Raw genomic sequence first — 14,058 nt, forward strand, 5'->3', positions numbered from 1 at the left:
GATTGGCGCGCAGGACTCTGCAGATGTTTTCTGGTCATATACACATTACACGATTAGTTTCCCCTTCACAACCACCCCAGCTCAATATAAGTTTTTTTATTTTTGTACAAATCTTTTATTATCTTAAGTTAATATTTATTGATGGTGAGAATTGAAAATACAGCTAAAAATTGTATCATCATGATTATATTCAGCAGTCGTCATGTCACACTGGCGAACGTAGTGCCCCCTATGTTCACCCCCAAATACACAACAGTGACCCTGCCAGGCACCGGGGGTCCTCCTGTGCAGAACCTACAGGCCAGATCGCATAGGGTTGCCTATAGCAACCAATCAGATCGCTTCTTTCATTTCCTAACCTGCCCTACTGCGATGAGACCTGTGCATGTATTGGCTGTTGCTCCTCCAATCGGCTTACTTCTATCGCTTTCTGTACTAGCCTTTTGATTGGTTGCTATGTAGCTTCTTGGTCCAATCAGATTTCGGCTTACATCTTGAAAGGCACGATTAGAAGATGAAAAGGGCTATCCGATTGGTTGCTATGGGCAATGTCGGTAGGCTTTGTTTTGCACGCTAGGCCCTCGGCTCCTGGTCACTTAATTGACATGTTAACGAGTACAGTAATTAACATGCACAGTTTAGAATTTACAGGCCTCGGCTCTTGCCTGGAAACCTCCATTTCCGTATTTACAAGAACCGTTTCCCTCACATGCGTTGCCTCTTAAGATGGTCATGGCCGAGCGTACGCTTTAGTCGTTGTCAACGGTCGCATGGTCCCCCCCCCCCCCCTCCAGTATTTTAGTCTCACTTTTGTGGTGGGCCGAGCGGCGCTCTCTGATCGTAATTGATAAATTTGACGGCGTGTATCGCTCCCGCGGCAAGTCACGTGACGGGATTAGGAAGCAAAACATCAATGGCGGCCCTAGTGACGCGACTTGTAGTGGAGCTTGAAAAACTCTGGGGGGGGAGGGGGAATGATCTACGGACAGAAATCTGCACTACTCGCCTAATTCGGTGGCAAAATTACATTAACGGAAAGCGCCTTAATCCACCATTAACCTTTCGATAACAAAAAAAAAAAAAAAATCAGGATATTTTGGATTCTCCCTGATCATTGGGTTGATAGATGCCGGTGACGGTCATGGTGTCGCTTCGTGAGCAGTTCTCACCTACCGCCTTAAGAACCAGTTGTTGAATGCAATTTTTACAGCGCGGACCCCTACAATCTAGTCTTGTGAAGTAGTCATATCATGGGAAAGGTGAAAAAAAAAAAAAGCCTAAAACGCGTATGTACAGATGTGTATACAACACGTACCTCCATCACGCCTGATGGCGCCGCTACGCACCGGTGGGGCAGAAAGGGAGGAGAATGCGCCGCAGCTCCTGGTTTAGGCCCTTTGGAACTAGATGGGGTTGGGAGCGACTTGAATTTTTTTTTTTTTTTTTTTTTTTTTTTACTTTTTAGATGTAATCGGATTTTAGTACTAGAATTATTATATATTTTTTTTTTTTTTACTAGGACTAGTTAAAGGGGCACTCCATCACACGGGCACTGATCTTCACTGTACAATGTAACAACGTGGAGGAAAATGCGGTTTTCTGGAATAAGACCGCATACAAACCAATAATGGCGTGTACTTTTCTTGAGTTGCCCTTTTAAATGCAGATTTAAAAAAAAAAATCTTCAAACCCGGGCGCTCTCTAAGTAGGTAAAGGATACCCGTTACGCACTAGTGGTGAGTCGCTAAAATCTTGACGTGCGGATAAATAAATAACGAAGTAGCAGAGAATGATTGTGTGCGGTGGCGCACGTGGATCCCCAGTGTTTGCCGCGATGGTGGTCTCACTGAGGAAGGGGGAGAGGGGTTCGACGTAACTGAATGGTGGGGGGGAGGGAAGTGGGGCATTTTAGCTGAGACGTATCCCACAACGAGAGGTTAATGCTGAATGGTCTCTTTTTCCCTTCTCAGTCTCATAAATAATTTAAGTGCATTTTCAGGGGCGAGAGACGAAAAACGTTAACCTGTTGTACTCAGCGTTTTATCGCATTTTTTTTTTTTTTTTAATATATAGGGTGGTTAGTCTGAGACGATAAATACCGATGCGGATAGCGCTCTCATATCCTGGCGGAGCAGGTCCGGTCCTCAGGCTGCTGCCTATTTAGTAAATATTTCCCAGTACACCCATGTCCCTGTCTTCCCCACCCCCCCAACCCTTATTGTACCTCCCCAGAAGTAAAGACCCCCTCCCCTTTTCCCCCCCCCAAAAAAAATAACACAACCCCGCCCTTAGTTGTTCTCCTCAAGGTATCTGTAGGTTGGGTTTTCATAGCCTTGGTTCTGCATCTTGCTCAGGTGCTTGTCTTCGGGGGTCCTGGAAGCTTCCACCTGCAAAATGATGCATCATATTAAAGGATCCCAAGCTTACACCTACCAGCTTCCAAAAGTGGCAGAAGTCTAGTGCAAGAGGTATTCCAAGCTGTGGCAGGACTACGGTTGCTAAAAAATGCCGTTCTAAAATCATACTAGTAGTTAGGGAAATAGAAGCTGCAGTACCACTGATGACCATCGGGTGCAGTGTGTTACCAGCAAGTCACGGGTACAGAATGTCTCACCTCTATAATCCCATGGCTGATGGTCCCGTAGGGCTTACGTCTAATGACCAGAAGGCTTATAATTATCACCATCGCCACAGCAACTGCCACCACCAACAGACCGATCAGAGCTCCCCGGTTAAACGTGACAAGGGTGTCTGGTTCCTGTAGGAAAAAAAATCGATACTGAATTACCGGTAAGTTAATGAACGTGGCGCCTTTATGACGACAGGAAGTCTTGAGCGCCTGTTTTCAATCATTCTCCGTCTGGTTACGGTAGCGGCCATTATTACGTTTTTCACATCCCTTTAAACAACATTCAGGATTACAAGACTCTTAAAGGGGATCTCCATTCTTAATAATGTTGAGAACACAATATTTTGGATGTTAGACATTAGCCTCCCCCCCCACCCTTCCAGGACCACCTGCTTTGCCCTACCATTTTTATGGCCTAATTCCTGGGACAGTCCTGACTAAACCAGGAGTATGGAATCCATTCTAAAATCACTGTGAACTCAGACTGGTTGCGAAAGGAAGAAGGTGTCATTGGGCAAAAAAAAAAAATGACGTTTACTTTGTCTGGCCAACACCCAGTCTCATATTGATAACCTGGACAACCCCACATAAGAGATTTTACTTAGCTAGTTCTGGGTTGCCCATTGAATTTATACATCTGGGTGGTCCGCACTTAACTCTGCACTGACATTTTAAAATGTCAGTGCAGAGTTAACCGCTTGCATGAGATCGCTCGGTTGTGGGGACAGGCAGACGATTGTCAGACACAGCCAGACTCCCCATGAAGAAAGCAGAGCTCATGGTCTACTCACCAGTTCGTCACGCTGGATGTCTTCAGACTGGTAGTGCACCGGCTTTACTGATCCGTTATCCTAAATATGAGAAGCACACCGTGAGTCATCACCCGGCCTCCATATTCCCTGACCCTATAAATATACATGATGAGGGCGCCTCACCTTCTGTCCCGGGAAAGTAATGGTCCGCTCACTAGGGGGGAAATCGGAGTACATGTCCCAGACGGCGGAGCCTGTGGGGAAACACGGGGAGACCTCTTTAAAAAGCGAAGACTAGCTGGTTGATATATTAAAACTGTGCGACACTACTTATTTTGTCATCAAAAGGATTACCAATGGGCGACAGAGGGCCCCGAGGCTGCGGGGGAGATTTAAAGAGACAGAGGCATCACCCAGGCACTGACCTTTCCGTTCTATTTGCTGCGAGTCTGACGAGCCGTCGGCCCAAAAGGCAAAAAGTAACAAGGAGACAAAGCAAGCGGAGAAGACAAGGAGAAAGAGAGAAAATATTCATAAGAGACCACACAAAACTGAGGATGTAAAGAGACAGCCGAGAAAGGGGAAATGGGCTGGGAAGACCACCAGACAAGGCTTAGCCGCCTCACCCTCTCCTTGAGACGTCTCGGCAGAGTTTTGAGCAGGGACCCTCATCTCGGGGTAGTCGGAGTCATCGTTCAGCTTCTTCTGTGTTGAGCTCAGGAGATCACTGGCTCCCACCCACTCTGTGCGCAACCAACTTTCTGCAAAATGAAACTTTCCTAAGTATGTTCAAGATCTCTGCTGGCTGTCGGTGACTGCTAACCACTGAGCTACCACGATGCAAATTGTAGGTGGATTATCAGGGTACAGTATGTCTACTATATGTGTGCAAAGACGGGGCTTCATGGGTACGACGTGTGGTACATGGGTGTCCTATGCGTATTCCGCATGTATCGCATGAAGGTGCTGAATCTGTAGAGTGAGGTTGCTGCACCGGACTGTGCATGGTTGGGGGCTTTGCAGGGGAACTGTAAGTTTATCAGGGTGTCATATAGGTACAGTGCATATGTGGTATGGGTGTACTGTATGTATATTATCAGGCTGTATGGGTGCTGTATGAGGGTGCCGTATAGGTACAGTGCATGTGTGGTATGGGTGTACTGTATGTATATTATCAGGCAGTATGGGTGCTGTATAGGTACAGTGCATGTGTGGTATGGGTGTACTGTATATTATCAGGCAGTATGGGTGCTGTATAGGTACAATGCATGTGTGGTATGGGTGTACTGTATGTATATTAGGCTGTATGGGTGCTGTATGAGGGTGCTGTATAGGTACAATGCATGTGTGGTATGGGTGTGCTGTATGTATATTATCAGGGTGTATGGGTGCTGTATGAGGGTGCTGTATAGGTAAAGTGCATGTGTGGTATGGGTGTACTGTATGTATATTAGACTGTATGGGTGCTGTATGAGGGTGCCATACAGGTACAGTGCATGTGTGGTATGGGTGTACTGTATGTATGGGTACTGTATGAGGGTGCTGTATAGGTACAGTGCATGTGTGATATGGGTGTACTGTATGTTATCAGGCAGTATGGGTGCTGTATGAGGGTGCTGTATAGGTACAGTGCATGTGTGGTATGGGTGTACTGTATGTATGGGTACTGTATGAGGGTGCCGTATAGGTACAGTGCATATGTGGTATGGGTGTACTGTATGTATATTGTCAGGCAGTATGGGTGCTGTATGAGGGTGCTGTATAGGTACAATGCATGTGTGGTATGGGTGTGCTGTATGTATATTATCAGGCTGTATGGGTGCTGTATGAGGGTGCCGTATAGGTACAGTGCATGTGTGGTATGGGTGTACTCTATGTATATTATCAGGCAGTATGGGTGCTGTATAGGTACAGTGCATGTGTGGTATGGGTGTACTGTATGTATATTATCAGGCTGTATGGGTGCTGTATGAGGGTGCCGTATAGGTACAGTGCATGTGTGGTATGGGTGTACTCTATGTATATTATCAGGCAGTATGGGTGCTGTATAGGTACAGTGCATGTGTGGTATGGGTGTACTGTATGTATATTATCAGGCTGTATGGGTGCTGTATGAGGGTGCCGTATAGGTACAGTGCATGTGTGGTATGGGTGTACTGTATGTATATTATCAGGCAGTATGGGTGCTGTATGAGGGTGCCGTATAGGTACAGTGCATATGTGGTATGGGTGTACTGTATGTATATTGTCAGGCAGTATGGGTGCTGTATGAGGGTGCTGTATAGGTACAATGCATGTGTGGTATAGGTGTGCTGTATGTATATTATCAGGGTGTATGGGTGCTGTATGAGGGTGCTGTATAGGTACAATGCATGTGTGGTATGGGTGTGCTGTATGTATATTATCAGGCAGTATGGGTGCTGTATGAGGGTGCTGTATAGGTACAATGCATGTGTGGTATGGGTGTGCTGTATGTATATTATCAGGCAGTATGGGTGCTGTATGAGGGTGCTGTATAGGTACAATGCATGTGTGGTATGGGTGTGCTGTATGTATATTATCAGGGTGTATGGGTGCTGTATGAGGGTGCTGTATAGGTACAATGCATATGTGGTATGGGTGTACTGTATGTATATTGTCAGGCTGTATGGGTGCTGTATGAGGGTGCTGTATAGGTACAATGCATGTGTGGTATGGGTGTGCTGTATGTATATTATCAGGGTGTATGGGTGCTGTATGAGGGTGCTGTATAGGTAAAGTGCATGTGTGGTATGGGTGTACTGTATGTATATTAGACTGTATGGGTGCTGTATGAGGGTGCCATACAGGTACAGTGCATGTGTGATATGGGTGTACTGTATGTATGGGTACTGTATGAGGGTGCTGTATAGGTACAGTACATGTGTGGTATGGGTGTACTGTATGTATATTATCAGGCTATATGGGTACAGTGCATGTGTGGTATGGGTGTACTGTATGTATATTATCAGGCTGTATGGGTGCTGTATGAGGGTGCTGTATAGGTACAATGCATATGTGGTATGGGTGTACTGTATGTATATTGTCAGGCTGTATGGGTGCTGTATGAGGGTGCTGTATAGGTACAATGCATGTGTGGTATGGGTGTGCTGTATGTATATTATCAGGGTGTATGGGTGCTGTATGAGGGTGCTGTATAGGTAAAGTGCATGTGTGGTATGGGTGTACTGTATGTATATTAGACTGTATGGGTGCTGTATGAGGGTGCCATACAGGTACAGTGCATGTGTGATATGGGTGTACTGTATGTATGGGTACTGTATGAGGGTGCTGTATAGGTACAGTACATGTGTGGTATGGGTGTACTGTATGTATATTATCAGGCTATATGGGTACAGTGCATGTGTGGTATGGGTGTACTGTATGTATATTATCAGGCTGTATGGGTGCTGTATGAGGGTACTGTATGGATACAGTGCATGTGTGGTATGGGTGTACTGTATGTATATTATCAGGCTGTATGGGTGCTGTATGAGGGTGCTGTATAGGTACAGTGCATGTGTGGTATGGGTGTGCTGTATGTATATTATCAGGGTGTATGGGTGCTGTATGAGGGTGCTGTATAGGTACAGTGCATGTGTGGTATGGGTGTGCTGTATGTATATTATCAGGGTGTATGGGTGCTGTATGAGGGTGCTGTATAGGTAAAGTGCATGTGTGGTATGGGTGTACTGTATGTATATTAGACTGTATGGGTGCTGTATGAGGGTGCCATACAGGTACAGTGCATGTGTGATATGGGTGTACTGTATGTATGGGTACTGTATGAGGGTGCTGTATAGGTACAGTACATGTGTGGTATGGGTGTACTGTATGTATATTATCAGGCTATATGGGTACAGTGCATGTGTGGTATGGGTGTACTGTATGTATATTATCAGGCTGTATGGGTGCTGTATGAGGGTACTGTATGGATACAGCGCATGTGTGGTATGGGTGTACTGTATGTATATTATCAGGGTGTATGGGTGCTGTATGAGGGTGCTGTATAGGTACAGTGCATGTGTGGTATGGGTGTGCTGTATGTATATTATCAGGGTGTATGGGTACTGTATGAGGGTGCTGTATAGGTACAGTACATGTGTGGTATGGGTGTACTGTATGTATATTATCAGGCTATATGGGTACAGTGCATGTGTGGTATGGGTGTACTGTATGTATATTATCAGAGACACGACGGAGACTGAAACACATGGGGCAGGATTATGGGACAGATAGGTCAGGATCATGGGACACATGGGTCAGGATGGAGAGATTACATAGAGCAAGATGGGATATCACATGGGGCAAAATGGAGACACATGAGGGCAGGATGTGAGAAAATATGGCTGGAGCCAGGAATTAGACACAAGGGGGCCAGGATGGGGTATACAATTACTGTAGGGGCTAATTAAGGGATATTACTGCAGTGATGTATTTTATTTTTGAGGATACTATTTTCAATGAAGGGGGGTGCTGGTACTGTGCAGTGTGACACTGTCACCTTTTTTACCTTCATCTGGTATTTTGTAGAAGTTAAGAAAAATTAGGTAATGTGCTTTGCAAGAGGTGCTCTAGATAACTGTTATATTCTGCAGACAAGAGTCCTGGTTGGAAAAAGTGATGGCGGTCTGTGCTAGATGAAGAAGAAAAGCAAAGATGAAGGACTTCATCTAGAAGTCATGTCACTGGTGAGTCAGTGTACTACCTGTACACTATATACTGTGTACTGAGCTCCTGTGTATAATGTCACCGATGATCCCTGTATTATGTGTACACTGAAACTATATACAGAGCTCCTGTGTACAATGTCACTGGTGATCACTGTATTACCTGTACAATGAAACTGTATACAGAGCTCCTGTGTATAATGTCACCGGTGATCACTATATTACCTGTACACCGACGCTATATATAGAGCTCCAGTGTACAATGTCACTGGTGATCACTATATTACCTGTACACTGACACTGTATACAGAGCTCCTGTGTATAAGGTCACCGGTGATCACTATATTACCTGTACACTGACACTATATATAGAGCTCCTGTGTATAATGTCACCGATGATCCCTGTATTATGTGTACACTGAAACTATATACAGAGCTCCTGTGTACAATGTCACTGGTGATCACTATATTACCTGTACACTGACGCTATATATAGAGCTCCAGTGTACAATGTCACTGGTGATCACTATATTACCTGTACACTGACACTGTATACAGAGCTCCTGTGTATAAGGTCACCGGTGATCACTATATTACCTGTACACTGACACTATATACAGAGCTCCTGTGTAAAATGTCACTGGTGATCACTATATTACCTGTAAACTGACACTGTATACAGAGCTCCTGTGTATAATGTCACTTGTGATCACTATATTACCTGTACACTGACACTATATACAGAGCTCCTGTGTATAATGTCATTGGTGATCACTTTATTACCTATACACTATACACTATATACAGAGCTCCTGTGTACACCATGTTCCAAATTATTATGCAAATGATATTTATCTCGGATTTTCCTAAATGGTCGGTGCAAATGACAGTCAGTCTAATAAAAGTCATCACCTGTTAAGAGTATAGATCGAATTTTAATGAAGAAAACTCCCAATGATAACAGTGTAATCTCCAAAATGAATAAAACCCCACAATGCACTGCTCCAAATTATTAGGCACAGTAGAATTTCTAAACATTTGATATAAAGAACTGAAAATGCTCATTTGTGGAATTTGCAGCATTAGGAGGTCACATTCACTGAACAAAAAAAGCTATTTAACTCCAAAACCTCCTAACAGGCCAAGTTACATGTAACATAGGAGCCTTCTTTGCTGTCACCTTCACAATTCTTGCATCCATTGAACTTGTGAGTTTTCGGAGAGTTTCTTCTTGTATTTCTTCCCTCCCAGAGCTGCTGTTTTGATGTGATCGGCCTCCCACCCTCATAGATCTTGTGCTTGAGGATCCTCCAAAGGTTCTCTATAGGGTTGAGGTCGGGGGAAGATGGTGGCCGCACCATGAGTTTATCTCCTTTTATGCCCATAGCAGCCAATGACTCACTATTCTTTGCAGCATGAGATGGGGCATTGTCAGCATGAAGATGATTTTGCTCCTGGTTTCTGCTTTTAGACCATGGAAGAAAGTTGTCAGTCAGAAACTCTACATACCTTGCAGGGGTCATTTTCACACCTTCAGGAACCTTAAAGGGCCCTACCAGCTGTTTCCCCGTGATTCCGGCCCAAAACATGACTCCTCCACCTCCTTGCTGACGTTGCAGCCTTGTTGGGACATGGTGACCACCCACCAACCATCCACTACTCCATCCATGGTTGCTTGACACTCATCAACAAGACTGTTTGAAAATTAGTCTTCATGTAAGTCTGGGCCCACTGCAACCATTTCTGCTTGTGAACAATGTTTAGGGGTGGCCGAATAGTAGGTTTATGCACCACAGCAAGCCTTTGAAGGATCCTACACCATAAGGTTCGAGGGACTCCAAAGGCACCAGCAGCTTCAAATATCTGTTTGCTGGTTTGTAATGGCTTTTTAGCAGCTGCTCTCTTAATCCCATGAATTTGTCTGGCAGAAACCTTCCTCATTATGCTTTTATCAGCACGAACACGTCTTTGCTCAGATTCAGCCACAAATCTCTTAACAGTACGATGATCACGCTTACGTTTTCGTGAAATATCTAATGTTTTCATCCCTTGACCAAGGCATTGCACTATTTGATGCTTTTCGGCAACAGAGAGATGTTTTTTCTTTCCCATGTTACTTGAAAACTGTGGCCTGCTTAATAATGTGGAACATTATTTTTAAGTAGTTTTTCTTTAATTAGAATCACCTGGAAAACTAATTATCACATGTCCACGAGTTTATTTGTAAAACAAAACAATTAAATCTTTCTGACACTTAGATCCAATTTGCATAATAATTTGGAACATGGTGTACTATGGCACTTATGGTAATATTATATATTGTGTTTTTTATTAATGATCGCTATTGTAGTATTCGGTCACTATGTGGTGGTAATATGTGATCTGGTCATGGTGTGGCAGTATCCCACCAAGGACAACATCTGCAAGGAGTTTGTTCTCCCCATGTTTGCGAGGGTTTCCTCCGGGTACTCCGGTTTCCTCCCACATTCCAAAAGACATCCTGATAGGGAATTTAGATTGTGAGCCCCATCGGGGACAGCGATGATAATGTGTGCAAACTGTAAAGCGCTGCGGAATATGTTAGCGCTATATAAAAATAAACATTATTATTATTTGTCCGTTGTATATGGTATTATTGGTCATTATGTAGTGTGGCACATAGTGGTAGTATTTGTTCCTTGAGTTGGTATTATTCGGTCACTATGTTGTGGTAATATGTGATCTGGTCATGGTGTGACAATATTTGTGCCTTGTATATGTTATTATTGGTCATTTTAAAAACTGAAAAATAAATAAATATATACCTAAAAAAAAGTATTGGATATTATAACAAATGTTTAATGGGTTACGGTAGAGTAGGGCTCAGCCAAAAGAGTCTACCTTGTCATGGTGGCAGATTAGAAAAATCTTTTGGCCAAAACAAAAGCTGCTGGCTATATATGTGTGATCTGGTGATAGATGGGAACTGACAATGTGTGATTGGTGAAGACGTGGTGCAGATGTAGCGCTTTTCTAATGGTGGGACCGTGGACAGTTCGAGGGGTGGAGGCGGGGCTGGGGTGGAGCCTGGGCGGAGTCTCAAGGGGGCCCTGAAAAGTTTGCCAGTATGGGGCCCGAAATTACTCGTGGCAGCCCTCTCTGCATGTGCACTATATGGATGCTGTATGGGTATTGTATGTATATTGTGTGGATGCCACATGTGCACTGTATGGATGCTGTATGGGTAATGGGTATTGTATGTATATTGTGTGGGGGCTGCATGTGCACTGTATGGATGCTGTATGGGTATTGTATGTATATTGTGTGGGGGCTGCATGTGCACTGTATGGATGCTGTATGGGTATTGTATGTATATTGTGTGGGGGCTGCATGTGCACTGTATGGATGCTGTATGGGTATTGTATGTATATTGTGTGGGGGCTGCATGTGCACTGTATGGGTATTATATGTATATTGTGCGGATGCCGCATGTGCACTGTATGGATGCTGTATGTGTATTGTGTGTATATTGTGTGGATGCCACATGTGCACTGTATGGATGCTGTATGTGTATTGTGTGTATATTGTGTGGATGCCACATGTGCACTGTATGGATGCTGTATGTATATTGTGTGGGGGCTGCATGTGCACTGTATGGGTATTATATGTATATTGTGCGGATGCCGCATGTGCACTGTATGGATGCTGTATGTGTATTGTGTGTATATTGTGTGGATGCCACATGTGCACTGTATGGATGCTGTATGTATATTGTGTGGGGGCTGCATGTGCACTGTATGGGTATTATATGTATATTGTGTGGATGCCACATGTGCACTGTATGGATGCTGTATGTGTATTGTGTGTATATTGTGTGGATGCCACATGTGCACTGTATGGATGCTGTATGTGTATTGTGTGTATATTGTGTGGATGCCACATGTGCACTGTATGGATGCTGTATGTGTATTATATGTATATTGTGCGGATGCCGCATGTGCACTGTATGGATGCTGTATGTGTATTGTGTGTATATTGTGTGGATGCCGCATGTGCACTGTATGGATGCTGTATGTGTATTGTGTGTATATTGTGTGGATGCCGCATGTGCACTGTATGGATGCTGTATGTGTATTGTGTGTATATTGTGTGGATGCCACAATGTGCACTGTATGGATGCTGTATGTGTATTATATGTATATTGTGCGGATGCCGCATGTGCACTGTATGGATGCTGTATGGGTATTATGTATATTGTGTGGATGCCGCATGTGCACTGTATGGATGCTGTATGTGTATTATATGTATATTGTGCGGATGCCGCATGTGCACTGTATGGATGCTGTATGGGTATTATGTATATTGTGTGGATGTCGCATGTGCACTGTATGGATGCTGTATGTGTATTATATGTATATTGTGCGGATGCCACAATGTGCACTGTATGGATGCTGTATGTGTATTATATGTATATTGTGCGGATGCCGCATGTGCACTGTATGGATGCTGTATGGGTATTATATGTATATTGTGTGGATGCCACATGTGCACTGTATGGATGCTGTATGTGTATTATATGTATATTGTGCGGATGCCGCATGTGCACTGTATGGATGCTGTATGGGTATTGTGTGTATATTGTGTGGATGCGGCATGTGCACTGTATGGATGCTGTATGGGTATTGTATGTATATTGTGTGGATGCGGCATGTGCACTGTATGGATGCTGTATGTGTATTATATGTATATTGTGCGGATGCCGCATGTGCACTGTATGGATGCTGTATGGGTATTGTGTGTATATTGTGTGGATGCCGCATGTGCACTGTATGGATGCTGTATGGGTATTGTGTGTATATTGTGTGGATGCGGCATGTGCACTGTATGGATGCTGTATGGGTATTGTGTGTATATTGTGTGGATGCCGCATGTGCACTGTATGGATGCTGTATGGGTATTGTGTGTATATTGTGTGGATGCCACATGTGCACTGTATGGATGCTGTATGTGTATTATATGTATATTGTGCGGATGCCGCATGTGCACTGTATGGATGCTGTATGTGTATTGTGTGTATATTGTGCGGATGCGGCATGTGCACTGTATGGGTGCTGTATGTGTATTATATGTATATTGTGCGGATGCGGCATGTGCACTGTATGGATGCTGTATGTGTATTATATGTATATTGTGCGGATGCCGCATGTGCACTGTATGGATGCTGTATGTGTATTGTGTGTATATTGTGTGGATGCGGCATGTGCACTGTATGGATGCTGTATGTGTATTGTGTGTATATTGTGTAGATGCCGCATGTGCACTGTATGGATGCTGTATGTGTATTGTGTGTATATTGTGTGGATGCCGCATGTGCACTGTATGGATGCTGTATGTGTATTGTGTGTATATTGTGTAGATGCCGCATGTGCACTGTATGGGTGCTGTATGTGTATTGTGTGTATATTGTGTGGATGCGGCATGTCCACTGTATGGATGCTGTATATGTATTGTGTGTATATTGTGCGGATGCCGCATGTGCACTGTATGGATGCTGTATGGGTATTGTGTGTATATTGTGCGGATGCCGCATGTGCACTGTATGGATGCTGTATGGGTATTATATGTATATTGTGTGGATGCCACATGTGCACTGTATGGATGCTGTATGTGTATTATATGTATATTGTGCGGATGCCGCATGTGCACTGTATGGATGCTGTATGTGTATTGTGTGTATATTGTGTAGATGCCGCATGTGCACTGTATGGATGCTGTATGGGTATTATATGTATATTGTGTGGATGCCACATGTGCACTGTATGGATGCTGTATGTGTATTATATGTATATTGTGCGGATGCCGCATGTGCACTGTATGGATGCTGTATGTGTATTGTGTGTATATTGTGCGGATGCCGCATGTGCACTGTATGGATGCTGTATGGGTATTATATGTATATTGTGTGGATGCCGCATGTGCACTGTATGGATGCTGTATGTGTATTATATGT

General features: G+C 44.0%; 1 protein-coding gene across 2 annotated transcripts in view; it reads right to left on the reverse strand.

The window, feature by feature from the left end:
- Positions 1-113: 113 nt before the first annotated feature.
- Positions 114-14,058, reverse strand: part of APLP1 (amyloid beta precursor like protein 1) — a 79,595-nt gene continuing 65,650 nt past the window's right edge. Inside the window, exons 13-18 of one of the 2 annotated variants that reach the window (XM_069741680.1) lie at positions 4,008-4,142; positions 3,807-3,830; positions 3,565-3,635; positions 3,421-3,480; positions 2,615-2,758; positions 114-2,387 (exon numbers count right to left, since the gene is read on the reverse strand). In XM_069741680.1, coding sequence (XP_069597781.1) covers positions 2,289-2,387; positions 2,615-2,758; positions 3,421-3,480; positions 3,565-3,635; positions 3,807-3,830; positions 4,008-4,142 — 533 coding nt within the window. In that variant the 3' untranslated portion in view covers positions 114-2,288. The remainder of the gene's footprint in view (positions 2,388-2,614; positions 2,759-3,420; positions 3,481-3,564; positions 3,636-3,806; positions 3,831-4,007; positions 4,143-14,058) is intronic. The other variant, XM_069741681.1, reaches the window with a different exon arrangement.

This window comes from Ranitomeya imitator, chromosome 10, assembly GCF_032444005.1.
Source record: "Ranitomeya imitator isolate aRanImi1 chromosome 10, aRanImi1.pri, whole genome shotgun sequence".
In the NCBI taxonomy this organism is placed as follows: Eukaryota; Metazoa; Chordata; class Amphibia; order Anura; family Dendrobatidae; genus Ranitomeya; species Ranitomeya imitator.